General features: G+C 35.7%; 1 protein-coding gene across 5 annotated transcripts in view; it reads left to right on the top strand.

The window, feature by feature from the left end:
* Positions 1 to 22,559, top strand: part of RTN4 (reticulon 4) — a 73,183-nt gene that overhangs the window by 26,248 nt on the left and 24,376 nt on the right. The window contains exon 3 of one of the 5 annotated variants that reach the window (XM_058551226.1): positions 182 to 2,590. The exons of 3 other annotated variants lie outside the window; for them this stretch is intronic. In XM_058551226.1, coding sequence (XP_058407209.1) covers positions 182 to 2,590 — 2,409 coding nt within the window. Of the gene's footprint in view, positions 1 to 181; positions 2,591 to 14,446; positions 14,625 to 22,559 lie in introns of those variants that run through there. One more of the 5 variants, XM_058551230.1, reaches the window with a different exon arrangement.

Below are 22,559 nucleotides of genomic sequence, written 5' to 3' on the forward strand. Positions count from 1 at the left end.
CTTTAATTTCTTAGTAATGATTCAAATCTCCTTGATTGTTAATTACTAATTAAATGTTATTAACCTTTAGTTTTAGTTAACAGTAAGTCTTTTCTAACACTATTTTGAATCTGTCATAAAACTTGCGTTAACTCTAAGACCACTGGCGTTCTCTAACTTTCCTTTCTGTCCATGGTCACAGAAAAAATTATGGACTTGAAGGAGCAGCCAGGTAACATTGTTTCTGCTGGTCAAGAGGATTTCTCATCTGTCCTGCTTGAAACTGCTGCTTCTCTTCCTTCTCTGTCTCCCCTCTCAGCTGCTTCTTTTAAAGAACATGAATACCTTGGTAATTTACCAGCAGTATTACCCACCGAAGGAACACTTCAAGAAACTTCAAATGATTCTTCTAAAGAATTCTCAGAGAAGGCAAATCCATTTGTAGACAGAGATTTAACAGAGTTTTCAGAATTGGAATACTCAGAAATGGGATCATCATTCAGTGGCTCTCCAAAAGCAGAATCTGCTGTAACAGTAACAAACCCTAGGGAAGAAATAATTGTGAAGAGTAAAGATGAAGAGGATGGTTTAGTTAGTAATAACATCCTTCCTAATCAACAAGAGTCACCCATGGCCCTCACTAAATCAGTTAAAGAAGAAGACAAAGGTGTATCTCCAGAAAAAACAAAAGACAGTTTTAATGAAAAGGGAGTTGCAGCAGGAACTCCTATGAGGGAGGAATATGCAGACTTCAAACCATTTGAACGAGTGTGGGAAGTAAAAGATACTTATAAGCAAGATAGTGATGTGTTGGCTGCTGGAGGTAATGTAGAGAGCAAGTTGGAAAGTAAAGTGGGTAAGGAATGTTTTGCAGATAGCCTTGAGCAAACAAATCATGAAAATGATAGTGAGAGCAGTAATGAGGATGCTTCTTTTCCCAGTACACCAGAAGCTGTTCAAGATAGTTCAGGAGCATACATCACATGTGCTCCCTTTAACCCAACAGCAACTGAAAGCATTTCAACAAACATTTTTCCTTTGTTGGAAGATCATACTTCAGAAAATAAGACAGATGAAAAAAAAATAGAAGAAAAAAAGGCCCAAATTGTGACAGAGAAGAATACCAGCACCAAAACATCAAACCCTTTCCTTGTAGCAACACAGGATTCTGAGACAGATTATGTCACTACAGATAATTTATCCAAGGTGACCTCAGAAGTAGTGGCAAACATGCCTGAAGGGCTAACCCCAGATTTAGTACAGGAAGCATGTGAAAGTGAATTGAATGAAGCTACAGGCACCAAGATGGCTTTTGAAACGAAAATGGACTTGGTTCAAACATCAGAAGCTATGCAGGAGTCACTCTACCCTGTAGCACAGCTTTGCCCATCATTTGAAGAATCTGAAGCTACTCCTTCGCCAGTTTTGCCTGACATTGTTATGGAAGCACCATTAAATTCTATAGTTCCTAGTGCTGGTGCTTCTACAGTACAGCCCAGTTTATCACCATCAGAAGTTCCTCCTTCAGTTAATTATGAAAGCATGAAACTTGAGCCTGAAAATCCCCCACCATATGAAGAGGCCATGAATGTATCACTAAAAGAAGTGTCAGGAATAAAGGAAGAAATTAAAGAGCCTGAAAGTATTAATGTAGCTATTCAAGAAACAGAAGCTGCTTACATATCTATTGCATGTGATTTAATTAAAGAAACAAAGCTCTCTACTGAACCAACTCCAGATTTCTCTGATTATTCAGAAATAGCAAAAGTTGCACAGCCAGTGCCTGATCATTCTGAGCTAGTTGAAGATTCCTCACCTGATTCTGAACCAGTTGATTTATTTAGTGATGATTCAATACCTGAAGTTCCACAAAAACAAGATGAAGCTGTGATACTTGTGAAAGAAAATCTCATTGAAACTTCATCTGAGTCAATGTTAGAACAGGAAGTTAAGGAAAAACTTAGTGCTTCACCACCACCTGAGGGGGGAAAGCCATATTTGGAATCTTTTCAGCCCAATTTAGACACCACAGAAGATACTTTGTTACCTGATGAAGTTTCAACATCAACCCAAAAGGAGAAAATTCCTTTGCAGATGGAGGAGCTCAGTACTGCAGTTTATTCAGATGATGGCTTATTTATTGCTAAGGAAGCAAAAATAAGAGAGAGTGAAACATTTTCAGATTCATCTCCAATTGAGATTATAGATGAGTTCCCTACGCTTGTCAGTTCTAAAACTGATTCTTCTCAATTAGACAGGGAATACACTGACCTAGAAGTATCCCACAAAAGTGAAATTGCTGATGTCCAGGATGGAGCTGAGTCATTGCCTTGTTCAGAATTGCCCCGTGACCTTTCTTTCAAGAATGTACAAGCTAAAGGTGAAGATAAAGTCCATGTCCCAGATGAATTCTCCAAAGATAGGTCTGATATTTCAAAGGTGCCCTTACTGCTTCCAGATATTTCTGCTTTGGCGGCTCAAACAGAGATAGGCAGTATAGTTAAACCCCAAGTTCTTGTGAAAGAAGCTGAGAAAAAACTTCCTTCTGATACAGAAAAAGAGAACAGATCGCCATCTGCTATATTTTCAGCAGAGCTGAGTAAAACTTCAGGTAATTAGTCCATACAATGTTTTGTGCTTTCTTGCTTTTGACTAACTGTGGAACATTCCACTACATTTTGCAGTATATTACATTTATAGTGTCTAATATAGCACATTGATAAGAATTCTTTTCTATTGTCTCAGTTTAGGGTTTTAGTGCTTTTTCTACCCCTCTTGCACTCATCACTCACCCTTGCTCCTAACTTTTCCACACAATTATTCGTTGATCATTTTTATATTGCATCAGGGAACTAGAAAAATTGTTTTATTAGAATTGGCTTCAATGTCTATTTCTTTTCTGTTGCTTCAGTGTTTCCTGATAGCATGAAGAGCAAGAGGTATTAAAACAAAATATTTTCAGATGTATTTTACTTTTGTTTTCCCAGAAATTACTTCATTTAAAATTTTTAAGAACATTTCTGTAATGTTTTTAATATTTCAATATAATGCAGTGTTTTCCAGTAATAGGTCAAGTTACACATATTGAGTAGTAGACTCAATTTACTTTTGTTGGAAAGTATAAATTGAGGTATGCTGTTAACAAATTATTCTGAGAAGTACTGATCCTCATTTTTTTCTTTTGATTCTACATTTCTACACATCTGATTTGTGTAAAGTGATTTGCACATGTGTTTTTTATTTAGCATTCTAGTTTAGCTGTGTTTTTAATAAAAATATGTAGTGATTACTGTGTATTTTACTGAATATACTTATGTATTGGAGGTGGATAGTACTAGTGGCAGAGAGACCAGTTTAGAGATTGTTGCTATAATCTCAGACAGAGAAGGTTATGAACATAAAGGCACTGGGATGAGCACGGAGATGTAGGACTAGTTGTGTTTGATTGGATATGGACTATGAAGAATAAGGGGAGGAGTTAAAGATGACTCCAGGAGCCCTGAGTTCCTGGTATGTGCAAATACATGGATAGCAGTATGAGAAACTGAGTTAGGGAACATGAGAGAATAAAGTGGGTTTAAGGGGAGAAGATAAAAAATTTAGTTTTGGATATGTTGGTATTAAGGTACCTGTGAGACATCCAAGAAGTGATGGATATTATGAAGCTCTTGAGAGAGACACTGGCTGTATGTGTATATTTGCCATGGGCTCGAGGATAGTAAGTAAAGCCACAGATGCCAAGTAGGGAGAGCCAAGAGAAGAGGACGATTTAAAGATGGAAGAATTGGTCAACATTATCAAAAAACTAGAGAGCTCAGTTAAGATAAGGATTGAGAATTTGTCAAAAAGGAGGGATGGTGTTGGCATGACAGTGGCAGGTGGTGTGAATGGGCAGAGCTAAGGTTGAGGAGTGAATGGGACTTGAGCAAATGGATACTAAATATTGACATTTTTAAAGAAGATTGAGAACATGGAAAAAGTGTTAGCAAGCAAGAGGGAGAGTATGGGGTTGAGGAAGGGCTTTTTTGTTTTTTTTTTTAAAGATGGGAGTGAAAGTCTAATGAAAGGTTCTAGTAGAGAGTCAGGAGGGGATGGGATGAGATCCAGAATTCAAGTGGAAGAATTAGGGTATACAGGAGGAAGGATTTTGAAGGCCTTTGATCATAGTGAATGGAAGGGAAAGTATGGGTGTTGATACTGCTAGGGTTTTGTGGCTGGAAGTTGAAGGAATTGTTTGGTAGTTTGCGTTTATTCTTTAAAGCAGTATGTTAGGTCATTTGCTGAGAGTGAACTGGAACATGCTTAGGTAGAAGAGGTCTGAAATACCTCTGACTTGGGAAACAAAGGTATTGCATTAAGAGCCCAGTCAAAGTTGAAGGGTGATCTGTGTGGTTGGGTGACTTTTCTTTAACTGTGCCCCACAGTCTGGGTATGGGTTCAGAGGAGGCAAATGCTTGTATTGATTCAAGGTTGTGTTTTGCTAGATGAGCCCAGTGGAAAGACAGTGAGTCAAAGGAGTTGAGGATAATAGCAAGAGAGTAGTTTGAAGTGATGGACTGTGGCATCTAAGTTGAAGATTGTAAAGAGGAAAGGAGAGGGCGTGGTAGGAGAACAGAAGGTCAAAGAACTTGAGGTCCAAATTAGATCTAAGAACCAAGAATAATAGAATAAAAATATGAACCAGAATGATAGGAGGTTATGGTCAAAGTAGGATTGTGTGTATGTGTGTTAGATGTTGAATTTAGAATTCCAGGTTGATTATAATGGCTAGGGTTTGGCCATGAGGCAAGGGCTAAAGTTGAGTGGAGTGAAGGTTGCTAGAGGTGAGGTCAGGTAAACTAGAGGCCAGAGGTTGGATTGCTCTTCCACGTGACACCCAGGTTGATGGCAGAACTTGGAGTAGAGAGGAGGATTAGGAGCTAGGGACAAGAGACTTTGGTAAAGGGCTATGAGACAGCTGGCCGGATGGTAGACGGAAGCAGTAAGGAAAGACAGAGAATGACATACCTGAATAGCTCAAGACTTCTGCCCAAGGCCTCTGAAATAGTAGTCTGGAGCAGCATTGGTGAACAAGAAAGATACTGACCTCCCCTCCTCTCCCTCAGGTATGTAGGGTACAGGAGACTAAACAGCCTCCATTTAGAGAGTTCCACAGGGAAAGCAGTATCCTCAAGGAAGAGCCAGGTTTTGATAAGGGAATTTTATCAAACTGTATTCTTTTTTTTTGGTGAGGAAGATCAGCCCTGAGCTAACATCTGCCAGTCCCCCTCTTTTTTTGCTGAGGAAGACTGACCCTGGGCTAACCTCCGTGCCCATCTTCCTCCACTTTATATGGGACGCCTGCCACAGCATGGCTTGACATGTGGTATGTCGATGCGCGCCCGGGATCCGAACCGGCAGACCCTGGGCTGCCGCAGCGGAGCGCGTGCACTTAACCGCTTGCACCACTGGGCCGGGCCCATGTCAAACTGTATTCTTAATAATGAAATGTAAATACTGATTTTTTCCTCAGTTCATAATTATGAACATTCATTCTGTTTTCTTTCACTGTACTTCATTTTTTAGAGGCAGTTTTTAATGATCTAGGCTCAGCATTTCATATGTGTTCTTTATTTACTTTTTAAAAAATCTGTGGCTAAAGATTTATGCTTTTGGTATCCTAATGGTTTCCATTTTTGTTTAAAATATATTATGATTATTATTGGTACTTTAATTTTTTACTTTCTACTCATTTTAAAAATAAAATAACAAAGGTACAAGAAAATATTCTGGTATTGCATAAATTTATACTACTATATATAGACCAATATAGTGAAACTTCTGAGAAGAATAGTTAACTGACAGGCAGCCCTACCGTATGACAGTTGAAATGTTTTTCTCAGATGATGCACAGAAGTCTCAGTTTGACATTGGGATGGCAGTTCAGGGATATAAGTGTATAATGATTGAAAGTGGAAGACCACCAACACATGCTAAGGGTGCAGAGAGGCTAGCTCTACCTTGGGTTATTAGGAATGGCTTCACAGAAGAGATGATTCTGTGAAAGTTACAGATAGCAAATGTGAGTAAACACATAGACCTGTTCATTTATGTAAGTAGGGTAAAAGTTTCTCCAGATCCTGTTTGCTATATTTGGGGCACGTGTATGTGTGTGGATATTAGAGTCAGTATGTAGAAACCTACTCACTTGACAGCTAAGAATATGGATGGATTTGCAGACTGGCCATGGATGACTAAGTGAAAACAAACATTTAGATTTATTCAGAACTAAACTGAAAAACCACTCTGTGCTAAAGGAGGGTTTTTGATACATTAGATTCTTAATTTTCTATGACCAGAATTAAGCAGAATGAAAAAAAAACGGTATCATTTAGAAGAGTTTTTTTTTTTTAAGATAATTACTGTTTTAAAATTAACTTTTATTTGGAAATAACTTAAAACTTAAAAACAATTGCAAAAATAAAAATAGTACAAAGAATGTCTTATACTCTTCATCTAAATTTACCTGTTAACATTTTCCCTATTTGCTTTATCATTTGTGATCTCTCCTCTATAGATAACTAGATACAGATACATAAATACATCCTTGTTTTTCCTGAACCATTTGATAGTAAATTATATACATTTTGTTTTATCCTTAAATATATCAAAAAGAAGTATTCCCTTATTTAACCTCAGTACAGCTATTAACTTCATGCATGTATGTTAATACAATGTTTTTTTCTAATATTCCAGTTGTGTTCCTTGATCTAATAATGTCCTTTATAGTGTCCTCTACTGCAAGATCCAGTCTAGGGCTAAATTTTGCATTTAGTTGTCATGTTGCTTTTGGCTCCTTTAATCTGGCACATTTCCAGTCTTTCTCTCTCATGACATTAACATTTTTGAAGAACACAGGCCCTTGCCCCCTCTTTTTTTTTTGCTGAGGCAGATTTGCCCTCAGGTATCATCTTGTTGCCAATCTTCCTCTATTTTGTATGTGAGCCACCACCACAGCGTGGCCACTGAGTGGTGTTAGGTCCCTGCCCTGGAACCGAACCTGGGTCGCTGAAGCAGAGCACACCGAACTTAACCACTAGGCCTCTTTAATAGAACATTCCTCCCTTTTTAATAGAACATTCCTCATTTTGCATTTGTCTAATGTTTCTTAGTGATTAGATTGTGGTTATGGATTCATGGCCAAAATGAAGATGATGTGTAGTGTCCTTCTCATGCTATCATAAATGGAGGTGCCCACTATCCATCAGTCCCTCAAAGGTTAATTTTGACCTGGTCAAATTCTGATCTGGTCAAGGTGGTCCCTGATTTCCTTATATAATTGCTGTCTTTCTTCTTCCCTTACAACTAATAAGCAGTCTTAGGAGTGACACTTCAAGACCACGCTCCCCATCAAAATTCACTCCCTAGATTTAGTATCCGTAGATGATTCTTGCTTAGTTCAATCTTTACTATTAAGGTTGAAAAGTGATAATTTTTCAATTCCAACACTCCCTCTGCATTTATCAGTCAACCCTTGGCAATCTGCTATTAGCAAGAGCCGTCCTTTTCCATGAATTAATTAATTATTAGTATGGGTCCATGAATTTTTGTTATCCCCCTGATGGTTTATAATTCATTACTGTACTTAATTATTTGGGTTGTAAATTGTCCCAGCTTTGGAGGGCTCCCTTTCAAGTTGGCTCAAAGACATGCAGCTATCCTTTTTTTGAATGGAGAGGAAGGCACTTCTTACTTGCTAGTTTAACAAAACGTTGTATGTATACTCATGCCTACTCTGCCTCAGCTCTGGAATCAGCCATTTCTCCAAGGATATACACATACTTATGAAATCATGAGTTCACACAGATACCTCCAATTCCAATCCATTCCCAGAGGATTATTTCTTTCTTCCCTTGTTTCATATTTGTATATTCCTTCTATAGTGAGAACCTGGGCTCCTAACATCACCAGTACACTTACTCATTTGTTTAATCCTTTAATCTAAAACAGTTTTAGAATGCTTTCTAATATCATTCTAATAAACATAATAAAAGAGTTCAGGATTATTTTACAAATTCTCGTCCCCCAACCCTACCCAAGATTGAATGTATATATTAAAAATACAAGTTACTTGGATTAGTTTTTTTTCCCTCCCTCTTCCTTTTCCTTTTCCCCACCTTCAGTGTGGTTATAATATTCGTTTGAAATACAGTTAGATTAATTTGTTTCAGTTTGCTTTCAGTTTTAGGTTTTCTTTCTCTCTATTTAGGAGGTTTTTAAATTGAGAATTTTGAAAGGCTGAGAAAAGAAACTGAATTCTTCTCATTTTACCTTGAAAGGGGAGACTGCCATTTATGGGAAATCTTCTAAGCACCAAGCACTGTCGCATATTCATCTTGTTTAGTCTTCATCATAATCTAAAAGAAGGAACCATTTTATGGATGACAAAACCTAAGTGTAGGGATGTTAAGTAATTATGTAGTAAGCATGATATATTTGAGCTTCTAATGTGTTCCAGACATTGGGCTAACTCTTATTTATGTTAGTTCTAATCCAGTTTCATAAGGAAGATCTTTTTTCCAATAGATGAAGAACTGGGATTCCAACATAGGTTTTGTCCCCTTTGCAGTTGATTCCCCCATTTTGGAATGAGCAGTTACTGTCTTAAATTTAGCAGACAACCAAGGTGCTGCTGTTTTTATTATGTACCTCTTGTGTTCAGGGCATTAACCAATGCAAGACATTGTTAAAAAGTCAAGAAAGTTGTCTACCATGTGCATTTTCTCACGTAGTTTTCCATATATAGGAATATCAAGATGAGGGTAAAATTGTGTTGCTTCCATGTGGAGACTGGATAACCCTATTGTGGTGGACAGCTGCTATCTATGTTATGTTGTTGGTAGGTCATTGGTGAAGAAAGGTGCTAATGTCTCCCATCCAAACTACTGAGATCTTGACTTAATGATAGTGATTGCTTAATACATGTTTATTGGTTGCTTGGTTTGCCATTAATGCAGAGTATTTTCACTTCATAATCAGAATACAGATTGTGTGTTGCTGACCTGTTGGAACTATTGGTGAGTGAAGTGTAAACCAACCATTAGTTGATTATTTATTCATTATACTTAAACTATGTGATATCTAGGAATAACCGAGTAGTAGTGCCATAAGGAAGAACTCACTTAAAAAGGGCCCATTTATCTAGGTAAAGAGTTAAAAATTATCCTTTGCAAATTTATATATATTTCTTAAATGTGTTCATGAATAAGAGCTTTCTTTTGATGGTGTTTATGACTTAAAACATTTTTCTTATTAATTTAAAAATTTTACTATATAGTCTTTGAGCTTTCTCACTAAAGCATTGTAGATATTAAGGTTTAGTATTTTGGTTAAAATATATTTTTAGTGAGCATATTTAGGACAATTTTTGATAATTATTAGTTGGACTTTGATTATGACAGTGAGCAGTTAATCTGATAAAAGTAAGATATTTAAGTACCCTGAAAAATTAAAATGTTTAATGTAACAAATTGAGTAGAAATACCTTTAACTGGAAGGCTGTTAGTAAATGTACAATGTAGCTAAATTAGAAACTGACTGTTGTCAATAAAGGAATCGATTATATTTACTTAAATGTGACATTGTCAAATTAGGATTCTTTTAGTGCTTACTGTGGGCCCAATATAGATTGAAAATAAATATGAACTATGTACCATAAAAGATGGATACTGCTGAATATAATATGGTTGAAATACTTCATTTTGGGCATCTTATAGACCTGAGTTCTAATCCTGGCTTTATCACTGATTAGCTGTATGACCTTGGGCAAATGTTTTAATCTATTTGAGCTTCAGTAATTTTAGTAGTCAAAATTTCTCTCAAGGACCTGCTAACTATCAGCAAAGTGAGGGCAACAGTACGTGAAGCAATCTGAAGGAGTATATGCTCACTGTACAAATTTGAGAAATAGAGAAAAGCATTGAGATGAAAAAAATTTGTGATCATATTGCCCAGACATACTCATTGTTAATATTTTAGAATATATTCTTCTAGTCTGTTTTCTGTGCATATGGATACCTTATGAATGCAATGAAAAATAAATGTTTTTTACCAAATTAGTATTGTATTTTACATATTGTTTATAGCTTTAAAAAAATATTTAAGGGGCCAGGCTGGTGGCGCAGCCCTTAAGTGCACGTGTTCCTCTGTGGTGGCCCGGGGTTCGCAGGTTCAGATCCCAGGCGCACACCGATGCACCGCTTGTCAAGCCATGCTGTGGCAGCGTCCCATATAAAGTAGAGGAAGATGGGCACAGATGTTAGCCCAGGGCCAGTCTTCTTTAGCGAAAAAGAGGAGGCTTGGCATAGGATGTTAGCTCAGGGCTAATCTTCCTCACACACCCAAAAAAATTTAGCAATATCTTATGTAATGCCAACCTTTCCCTGTCTTTGTTCTTCTGCTGCATGATTTTTTAGTGCTTGAGTGTCCTTGGTATTGGATATATTATAATTTAACCAGTCAGTTCACTATTGTTGGACCGTTAGATTGTTTCCAACGTTTTTATTTAGAAGTAATGCTGTTATTAACCTCTTGAGATTGAAATATGGTTTATATATCTCTGAAATATTCTTTACTATAAATTACTAGAAATAAAACCCTAGGTAAATGGATATGAGCATTTTGAAGAGTTTTGACCGAAATTGGATATCAGAAAAGTTCTACTAGTTTTTACCCTTCTAACAGAGTGAGAAAACACCCATTTCTCTATTATCACCAACAATTGATATTATTTATTTTTTTTGGATAGATAATACTTTCACATTGTACAAAATTCAAAAAGTATAATAATAGTAAGTCTTCTTTCTGTCTCAAGTAGCCGCCTAGTGCTCCTTAGAGGCACCTACTATGACTGACTTCTTATATATCCTTCCAGACATTCTGTACTTGGCCTTTTTTGTTTAAAAAACTTTTACCAATTTGATAGGTTAAAGTGCCATCTATGCTGTTTTGATCTTTTTTTGTGAGGAAGATCAGCCCTGAGCTAACATCCATGCTAATCCTCCTCTTTGTTGAGGAAGACGGGCTCTGAGCTAACATCTATTGCCAATCCTCCTCTTTTTTTTTTTTTCCCCCAAAGCCCTAGTAGATAGTTGTATGTCATAGTTGCACATCCTTCTAGTTGCTGTATGTGGGATGCGGCCTCAGCATGGCCGAAGAAGCAGTGCGTCGGTGCGCGCCTGGGATCCAAACCCGGGCCACCAGTAGCGGAGTGCGCACCCTTAACCGCTAAGCCACGGGGCCGGCCCTGTTTTGATCTTTGATTAGTGAAGGTGAACATGTTCCATGTATTTATTGGTTATTTATATTTCTTTTGTGAATTGCCTGTTCATACCCTTTGCCCATTTTTAAATTTAGATGTTCATCTCTTTCTCATTTTATGAGAATTCTTTATATACAAAGGATGCAAACTCTTGTCATATTACAGTTTTCCCAACAATTTTTATTTTACTTTACATTTTGGTGGAGATTTTCAGTTTTCACATAGGAAAATGTATAACTTTTAATTTATTTACTTATAGTTTCAGTTTTACATTGAATTCTGATCTATTAAAAATTGATTTTGAATTCTGATCAGACATCATTTTCTCCCATGTGCCTTGTTGGTGGTGGAGTTGTTTTCCTATTCCCATCACACTCTGATCTAGTTCCCTAGTACCAGGCAACAATCCTAAGGAAGAGCCAGAAAATTGAGAACACAGTTTCTGCCAAATTGCATGCCGTGGGTTGGGCGATCAACTGTACTGAGGGTGTTGGTGCCATCTAGTGCTGTAGATAGAAAACTAGGTCTATGGAATGCTCTGTAATTGACCATATGAAATAAATTCAGTTGGGCCGAGAAGTTTAGTGAGTTGTGGATTTTTGCTTACCCTAACGAATGACTTTATAAAAGGATTTTGAATTTTGACACGTTATACTGAATCAAACAAATGCTTGAATCATGCTATTATAAACATTATAAAATGACCTTAAAGATTCCCCCAAACTTGTGTACTTTAATGAAAACTTAAAAGTTTAAGAGATCTGTTCAGAGCCTAGTGACTATTAATTTTTTAACTCCAAATTTAAAAGTGCTATGGATCTTTTGGAATATCTGTATATTTATTTTAGATTATAACACAGGAAGTCAGCATTTATTTAGTTCTCATTGAATAGTATTGCTTTCAGTTTCTTTCTCTATGGATTATAGTATTCATTTTTAGCAGCTTATATGAAATTTTGTAGACTTTAAAATGCTCATTTTTTTGCCATTTTAACTTGTATTGTCATTCATTTTCTAGACTAAAGTCTTTCTCCGTGTCTTAAGGTTCAGTTCAGCCGTAGTTAATGTTGAAGTGCTATAATTTAGTCCATAGAGGGCATTATATTACAGCATATGGTATTAAATAGCATTGTTTAATACCTGTTAGTATTGAGACATATGTTTAGTATCATACTTTTGTAACGCTCAGAATAATTGAATTTTGAAATGTTTAAAACTATTATGTAGCTGTAATTATTTTTTTATTTAAAAAAAATCCTGTTCTCTACTGCCAGAAAGAAATAATTATTTTAGCTAACAAGAATTGTATACAAGTAAGCCCCAACTTGGAGAGTAGCACTTTAAATCCCGGATGATTGCCTCTTTCCCACCTTACTTCCCTTGATCTCTAAACATTGTAAAGAAAACAAAGCAAAATAAAAACTTGAGTTTTTCTGGGGTTCAGAAGTAGAGGAAGGAAAGAAATGGAAAAGGAGGAATATCTTGAGAACTGGCCAGAGTGGACTTACAGCTTATATATATTACACATTCTTGCTCTCTCAGTTTTTTGTTTTTTTTTTTAATTGTTGAACCCGTCAAGTACCAGAAGATGTGACTATTATGTAAATACCCTTTGTCTCAAGAAATCTTTTTTTCTCCTATTAGTTTAGTAATCTCTGACTTGAAAACAATGTTTGGGCACTGTTTTGAGTGCTTTATTCTAATGCTAAAGAATTTATTGGCCTTCAGTTTTAAGGGATTCATTATTTGAAAATACTATTTTGGAAATATTTTGTACTTAATAGTTTTGGATTTCAAACTATTGCGTGAAAAAACCAGACGTTTTCACCTATGATATGACTTGGTGGCAGGCTTCTCAAATATCACGTTATGCAAGGGTCCAGTGAATAAAGTTTAAAGTTAAATATTAACTCTTGAGCTGAGAATACTAGACTCTCTTTAAAAATTGCTTTGCTTTATTTATGTTTGGAGTTAGGCAGATAGGGAAAGAACTGAGTCATTGATGTTCAGGCCACTTCTGATATTGAGGATTTTGCAGGGTTTTGCAGCCCACACAGTTTTACAGCAAGTGCCAGAAAATATTATACCTATTTCAGTGTAGCTATATAGTCTTAAAAAGTATATAATTTTGTGCATGGGCTATATATCTTATAATACTTTGTTATATTACACATTTAAAAATACTTTAGCTGATTTGTCATTATATATTGCCTTTTCTGCTTAGTCAAATGGTAGCATCAGTTAAACCAGTTGTGGAACATTAGTAAAGATGTAATAATCTATACTGGGATGAATGCCAGTTTTATAAAAGTGAACAAAATTTCAGAAATTTTGTACATAGATTTGTTTTTGTATTTATCAGTAACATTTTAGTTTGGTCTTATGTCATTTTCCCAAGGCAAATGATATAATTAGCACATGAATATTTCTCCTCAAGCTAAGAGTCTATTAATAGTATCTGCAGTGGTGTCTAATAGATATTTATTGAAAGATTGAGTTGGAGCAGGTGATGATTAAGAAGAAGTGTGTATTTGTAAGTCTCTGAATTTCCATAATTGTAAAAGAAGAAAATATAACATTATGCTAGAAAGATAAGATTGCTGAAATTGAATAAAAACTTTTTCCTTTTGAAGGAGTATATATTCAATAAACATTAATAATTTTACTTTGTGATTCTCTGCTCATATCCTCATAAGGGTGCAAAATGCTGAATGCTTTAAGCCTTAATAAACTTAGGAGAAAATAAGAAGAGACTCAGCATTTCCCAGGCTTGAAATTTAAACTATTACCTTCTTTGGATCAGTTCATTTTTATCTTAACAGATAACCATTGATTTTAGAGTTTTAAATGAAACTGAAAACCAGTGGTATGATTCACCCATCTGTCAAAAAAACAAAACCAAAAACTGCATGTGGCTTTAAGCGCATTTCAAATATATTCAGTGGTTAGTTCTGCCAAAAGAACAAGCCTCTTTCTTTTCCTTTCTTTTGGTAGCCTGCCCCTCCCCCTGCAGAAGTAGCTCCAATTGGTATGACCAACAAGCAAAAGACGAGAACAATAAACAGCTAGAAGGAAGGCAGTAGTGGCTGAGTTTTAGTAGCCTAGTTACAGATTGCACTGCGTCAGACTGCTCCACACCCAGAAGACGTCAGGTGACTTCAGTCCTGCTGCAGTTGTGCAGCAGAGGAGACTGCAGGCTTCGGTTGAGAAAACGGATATTTCATGTCTCAGGGGGTAGATTTTTGCAGTTACAGCTTTTCCGTTGGTATGCATAATTGATAATTGCATCTGGAGGGCAGATCGTGACAAGAGATGGACGGTCAGAAGAAGAATTGGAAGGACAAGGGTATATCTGCTTTTTGATCTTCTATTCAGTTTTTTTATGTGACTGGTAATACATTTCTATGAATAAGTTTTGCAATTTAGATATATTTAGGATCGAAAATGAAGCCAATGAAAGGTTTAAGAGTAAAGGATTAAAACAGCTATTTCAAATGTGTTTTTACATTTGGTTATGAGAAAATGTCACGCTGTTCTGTTTCAGTGGCATTTGACTTAGTCTTTGCCGTCCTGTCGTTGATTAGGTTCTATTCTTTAATCTTGCACATTGTGAACAGTATGGTTTAAACGTATTTCATTTTTTGGTCACTTTGGTATGATAATTCTACGTAGCTATCTTTGTATAATATTTTCTTTGACTAAATATTTTTTTAAAAAGCTGACTTGGTATAGTTGAAATTCTGTCCAAAGGTTTGTAGGCAGAAAGATACTGTGTTTGCAATAAGCCTGTTTTCTTCTTTGGAAATCTTATTGAACCTTTAAAGTTATTACCAGTCACCTTTTAATTAGGTTATGTTTTTGTAGATCTTGAAATCTTTAAAATGTATACACAGTAGTTTTAAATGCATGTCTATATTTAAGTCACTAACCTTTGTCTTGGTAATAACCAATCAGTGATCTTGATCCTCTTTCCTCCCCCTTGAAAGCCCAGATCCTTTCAAGTCTCAGTGGATCATTGTGTAAGAATGTAAGCCCATAAGTGGTAGAATGTTGACTGTAATGAATATTTTAAAAATATTTTATTATGTAGATAGTTAAATGTGCCGTTTATAAAATTAAAGAGAAGGTGGTAGGCTATATATCTGACCACTTATAATAAATTGTCTTAAAAATTATTAGAGCTATTTTTAAGTAGTGCAAGTAGACATTCTACACAAGCAATTTTTTTTCTGGCCACACTCAAGTTTTATAATTTTTAAAAAATATTATTTTCTTCTACAGCAGAATTGTAAGCAGGATTGGTAATAATGTTTCTAAAAGCAATATATGGAGCTAATTACAGTAACCTTCACAATATCCTTTTAAAAATTTGTTCAGTAAAGAAATGTGAGGAAAAGGTGAGTTTAAGATTGAGTTCATATTGAGACGGGTGGGAAGATTTTATAGTTACAATTTAAAGAATAGAAAACAATACAGCTTTGGATTTTTACCTTTATGGTTTCTTTACATGTGAATTTAATGAAGACAAGGATTTTTATTTCCTCATTCTTCTGACCATTAGCATTACAAAATGAAAGGTGAATTGATACACTAGATTTTGATAAGTAAAAATGATAGTAGTGATAACAATACAATAAATACAGGCTTTAAAAATAGATAAAAAGTCACATCAGGGCCTACTCTGCAACTATTAAGGCTGTTTTATAATTTAAATCTTTGACCATTTAATAACATCTTAAGTTCTTTATTTGTTGCAGTCATTTAGGGATATTTTGAGATCGGAGAAATTAAGATCCAATATAGTCCATATACCATTATTTTTAGGCACTAAATATAAAATCAAATTTACTCTTGAATATCTCTGGGGAGCCTCACTTTGTATGTAAGTAGAATGGCCTAATAATTTTTAGTGCTTGTCTAACTTTACCTATTTTTCTGATTCATTGGTGAAGTTATATTTTGGTATTTTCTTTGTTAGCAGCTAATTTTAATGTTCTAGATTATAGATTATGACTTAAATGGAAATGAATAGACAAGCTGAAGTTGCCATGGAATGAAGAAAGTATGTAACAATAGAGGAAAAGAATCTAATCTAGGCTCTAGGTATATTTAAAAAAAAATACTTAGGCCCATATTCTTTTTACTGCCTTTCTCCACCTCTTAAGTGACACAGTTGAAACACATCTAGTCATCTAATGATGGTGAAGTATAATGGAAAACAGAAGCAAAAGATGCTCATGATTTCAATATTTAAAAAAATTTGGGGTTTTGTGGGGGGTTTTTGCTGGTTAACTAGTATTTAAGACATTTTATCTTTCAGGCTAAGATGAATATTAATAATTTATATTCTTTGACATATTTTTCATCTGGGATTTTCTGTTGTTCCTAGCAGGATAGTTATAACAAGTGAGATCTACATAATACTTGATCATTGGGGTTATATGGAAAGCATTGATTAAGACAGTCAAAAGAGCTTGAAATAGGAAGAAATGGGTAGGTTTGGGGGTTCAAGTGGGGTGGGAGAATGATGTAACCACTAACCAGGGTATAAGTGAGACAATGAATAGAGCTTTCTGAATTGAACAAAATATTTATAGGACAGTAGTTGACAGATAAGATTGGTATGGTCAAAGAATATAGAAGATTTGCAAGATCTAGGTCAGGTTTCCTCAAACTTCCCTGGAGAATCACCTAGTGCTTCTTAAAAATAGAGATTCCTGTGATCCTACTCAGGCCTACCAAATCAGAATTCACATCCTGGTGTAATTCATGTTATAATTAGGCAAATTTAGGAAGCACCGATCTAGCTTTTTAAATTTCTGTCCTGGTACATATGGATGTTGGCCAGAGTAAGCTTACCCTTTTTGGTTTTTAGTTTCCTCATTTGCATGATTTCTAGGGTTCTGAGTTTGATGTTCTCTGGTTTTATGAAAAGATACCATGAGCCAGTTTGCAGAAGGCATTGGGTTTTGGATTTTATCATAAAGGACATAGCCTTTGGAAGTTTTAAAGTAGGGAGTGATAAAAGGGTAGCAGGTTTGAAAGACTGGTTTGGGGTACTGTATAAGATAAATTGGAGAAGAACTTAGAGGCAGAACAGCTAGGATGACTGTATTTGTGCCCAGATTTAAAGCAAATAACACCTGAACTTGGCCTGAAATAGGAATGAAAAGGAAGTGACAGATTTGAGAAAGTCAAGGAAGGAATACTTGACATTTGACATAGATCTGTGGAACTAGGGTGAGGGAGGGACTTAAAGGACAACATGAAGTTTCAGTTAGAGTGAAATGTTGCCAGTGCTAGTGCTTTAGTGTCTGCAGAAGTAGAGCTCAAGTAGGTAGAAATGATGCCAAGTAATTTTAGAAACTTCAAATTTGAAGTGATGATAGAACATCTTTAAAGCTAAGAGAAATGACAGGTTTGATGATAAAGAATTGGGAATTAAATGCAAAATGAGACAGATGAATACTCTGAAGATATTTGCAGAGAAAAAAACTGAAGATTAAGGAAAGAAAACCTAAAACCTAGATTGTGGGGATGTGTAGCTCCAGGAAAGATCAGGAAGTTACAGTCAGAGCAGGAAAAGAAGCAGGATAGTGTAGTTTTACTGATGTTAAGGGGGGAGAGAATTTTCAAGAAGGAAGGGGTGGTTAAATACTACAGAGAAGCCATTTAATATGAAGATTGAGAAATGGTTGTGGAGCCTGGTGAATTTTAGGAATATGTGCAACACTGTCCGTTATTACTAGTGCTTTTTGGATTTGGCAGCCAACATGCTATAGGTGACCTTTGAGAGAAGTTTCTGTAGATTGGGGACAGAAATGTTTCTAGCATTAAAATTGGGTTTAATTATACCTCAAGACAATGTGGCTTTGGACCATTTCTGGACCATACTTCCTTGCAGAAGTTCTTGTAGGGCTCCCTGATCTTTAGTTTTCATAAGCCACTTTCAATTTCTTTGAAAGCTTACACTTACTGAGTATATGGGTACAGGTATATGCACACACTGACATTCAGGTAGCGAGGAGCAGAAACCTTGCTGCTTGAAAGAAATGCCTTACTTAACCCCTGGGAATGCCAAAAAATGCCTGAGAAGGAGACTTGGGCATTAACCAATTGTGAGACCTATTGATCGGAGAAGGCCCCTGCTTTCAATTCTAAACTTAGTGAAACCCAATGTTTAGGCTTTCATTAGATATTTCTTCTAGATCTTGGTTTAGTAGCACAACACTATATGTGTGTGTGTGTGTATCACTTTACACAGAGTAGTTCTGGTGTATATTTTTAATGGTGTATGTGTATGTGTTGTGGGGTCATATGGTACATTTTGTTCTGTAGTCATTTTTCTCCCACTAAATGGGGAAATACCTTTCATTTGAAAATATTTGACATTGTTTTAATGGCTGTAGTATTCTAAAGTATGTACTGTTAATCCCAGAGAGTTAAATATTCAAGTTATTCCTAAAATGTTTGCAAGTATAAATGGTGCTAAAATGAATATAATTGAATATAAATATTTATTTTTATCCATGATTATTTCAGATTGCTGGTTTATAGTATTTAGGCTTTTAGTTCATGTTGCAAAACTGCCCTCCAGAAAGATTGTACAAATTATTATTATTATTATTATTTTTTGTGAGGAAGATGGGCCCTGAGCTAACATCTGCCAGTCCTCCTCTTTTTGCTGAGGAAGACTGGCCCTGGGCTAACATCCATGCCCACATCCATGCCCATCTTGCTCTACTTTACATGGGACGCCACCACAGGATGGCTTGACAAGTGGTATGTCGGTGCATGCCTGGGATCTGAACCGGCAAACCTCGGGCTGCTGCAGCGGAGCGCACGCACCCAACCACTTGGGCCACCGGGCCGGCCCTATGTACAAATTATTTTGAGCAATGTATGGGAGTGTCTGTCCTGAAAATTTGGCCAAGATTAAATACTATGTATGCATTTCTGATGGTTTTTAACTCTAAGCTAGCTGTTTTGTCAGTTTTAAGTAAATTACTCGATGATAACCAGGATTATATTGAAAAAGAGTAAATTTGAGAGTGTTTTCTTTTGTGTATGGTTTAAAGTCTTGTGTGGATGAGTAGTGGGAGCAATGGTGGAAATATCCTGTTTTCTTTATTTACCCAAGTCTAGGTACTCCTAATGCCTCACCAGGACTCCTAACTGGTTTTTTCACTAAATCCTATGTGTCACAGCCAAATTAATCTTGCTAGAGTGTGGCTGTAATCATAGCACTTAAGGGGTTTTCCTTTACTTTTCAAATTAAGTTCATACTGTCTATCCTGGACTTGTAAATTTTTTTTTTTTTTTTTTTTTGGTAAGATTGGCCCTGAGCTAACATCTGTTGCCAATCCTCCTCTTTTTGCTTGAGGAAGATTGTCCCTGAGCTAACATCTATGCCAGTCTTCCTCTACTTTATATGGGACGCTGCCACAGCATGGCTTGATGAGCGGTGTGTAGGTCTGTGGCTGGGATCCGAACCCACAAACCCCAGGCCACCAAAGCAGAGCATGCGAATTTAACCACCACACCACTGGGCCGGCCCCTATACTGGACTTTTAAAAGGCTTTCCATGGTCTAGTCCCAGCCTTTGTAATCCCATTTCCCATTATTCTGTCTCCAGCCACACTGAAGGACTCGTTCCCTAAACATGCCTGTTCTTTGTCTTGGCTTGTGTTTTTGTCTCTGTCTAGAGTGCCCCTTCTTCTCGTTTCATTTTGCCCAAGTCTGCTTATCAAAGCCTAATCCTTTCTGAGGTGTTCACTAATCCTCTCAGGTGGGAAGTAATCCAATGTGCATCAGAACTCCCATCTCTTGGTTTTCATTTTGTGCCTTCTATTACAATTATATATATATCAGCTCTTTTTCTAGCCTGTAAATTCCTTGAGGGCAGAAACAATGGTGGCTTCATCACTGGGTCTCCTCGTTGACTCTGCATAGCTTCTTGATGAAGTGAGAGGCTGAGAGTTCTGATGTTCAGCCAGGTTTACTCCTGGCCTTGAACCCTGTACAATCTTGGAACTTTTTAAAATTGTTTTTTCAAGTGAGAGAAATAAGAAAAGAGATTCCCAACTTTACCCTTTCTTAAAGGAGCAATTAAATAACTTAAGCAACTTTTATAAATCCAGGATTTTTTGATTATCCTGCAGAAAAGGCATCTTATTTATTAGTCATTAATTTCAACTTTCTCATTTTACAGGTAAGGAAACCAAGAGATTAAATTATTTGTTCAGGACCACTCAGCTGGTGATGTGGGGCCTTTGTTTTTATAGTTTATATTTGTACTTGCCACAACTGGAGATTGAAAAATATAAAAGATAAAACAACCCATGTTTTGATATTTTATTCATTTATAGTCTAACTGTGGCATCTTACTGAAACTGGTATATATTTCTTTTTGTATGGTCCTCACTCTGCAATAAAAGAGGCAGTAGTCTATCATACTAACCATGAAAGAGGGTAGGTGTGGTTAGTAGTTTAGTATTGTCCAACAGTTAAGCTTAGTGCATACTCTGGGGGCCAGGAATGTAATTTCCCTTCTCTTTAGAGATTGGATTACATGCTTGTGTAGGAAAAATATTTAAGCAGTGAATAGAATTCTCATTCTGGTCTCTAGGTATCCCCTAGGTTCCCTTTTTATTTATTCACTTGATCCCATCTCTTGCTAAAATTTAGGTTAAAGGATGTTATTAAATTTAATTTAGCGAGTATTTCTCTTTGCATCTTCGGAGCATCTTCAGAGCAGTATTCTGAGACCAAATTTTCTGTTTGTTTCTCTGCTTTATCATGGATAATGCTGACTTATGTTACTGTGTGTGTGTGTATAAAATGTATAAATATATCTATTTAAATATGCTTCATGGCTTTCAAATTTTTTAATCCACTCACTTCGTAGGCATTTATATAAGGTATTGCTAGACACTAAATACTGTTGTGTCTCCTCAAATACGATATCACCACTATCTTATATTTATTCTATACGAATAGTATTTACTTAAGGAGCTCAAAGCAACTTAAAGATTAAAAAATTATCAAATATTAATGATATTCCTGCATATCTAATGTTAAAAATTGGGCATTGAAATAGATTTAGGAATTTCTACTCTCAGACTACAGATTTGCTAAAATTCTGGTTTTTCATAAGAATGTGATGACTTATAGCTGTTCCTTGTTGTATACACTCATCTGTATTTTTTTTCCACCTAAATAATCTAAAATAATTTAAAGTAGATTATTCTGGTCAATGATGTGAATATTTTACCTCGTTTGATTGTCTGTACTATTTATTCAGTGAGCATTTATATTGCGTACAATAGGTATATAAGGAAGTATAAATGTAACTAGTTTACCTACTGGGTGAAGTTCATTCTCTTTTTTTCAACTAGTAATTTGCTTTGAGTTTTTCCCCCCATTCCAGTTTATGAAACTTTTCAAGTTTCTAGAGTTACAGAACAGTATGTTTTCCATTTAGTTTTTATTAGTAGAAAATAGGATTTTGAGCAGTGATTTCCTATTTCTAAGGTTTGATGCCTATTTCTTGTAATGCTTGGATGCCAACAAGAAGTAAAATTTAAACCATAGTAAATTATGCATTTTGAACCAATGTATATTCTGATTTTAGGTTTCCATTTGTGTAACTCTTGATCAGTTCTAGTCAATTAAAATAAATAACTACATGCTTACCAAAATTTACCAGAAATATAGATTTTATAGGAAGAGTCCTTATTTTGACATCTTTTACAACTGAAGATTGTTAAAGTTTGTGCAGATAGGGAGAATCATTGGCTTGGAATATATGTATATAACATGCTTAGATATTTATTTAGCTTTACGTTAGAGAGAGTAGAATTAGCTATATGAATTTTCCTGTGAAGGGAAAATGATCATGGTTTTGAGAAATTGAAAGTGGGAAGTTATAATTATTTTCTGCTATACTTTTTGTCTTCTAATAAAGCTGGAAATAGAATGTGAGATTAAAGTAAGTATTGAAATCTACATGAACTAATTAAGTACATCAGTGAATTTAATTAACTTATAAATGAGGCATATGTGGTGGTTATTGAACTCACTGTTCTCTATCTCCGAGAAATTTGTATTATCCTTAGAATGTAACAGGCAACCATAGGTAGTTTTTACTTTCCTGCAATATATTGAGACATTTTCTACTTGAAGATACTTAAAATAGGAAAAAAGACCACTTAAAGTGAACTCAAATTTCATAGCAAATAATGGAGGGGAAAAGATTTGATTAAGACTTTATCTTGAAACA

This window comes from Diceros bicornis, chromosome 12 (genome assembly GCF_020826845.1).
Source record: "Diceros bicornis minor isolate mBicDic1 chromosome 12, mDicBic1.mat.cur, whole genome shotgun sequence".
In the NCBI taxonomy this organism is placed as follows: domain Eukaryota; kingdom Metazoa; phylum Chordata; class Mammalia; order Perissodactyla; family Rhinocerotidae; genus Diceros; species Diceros bicornis.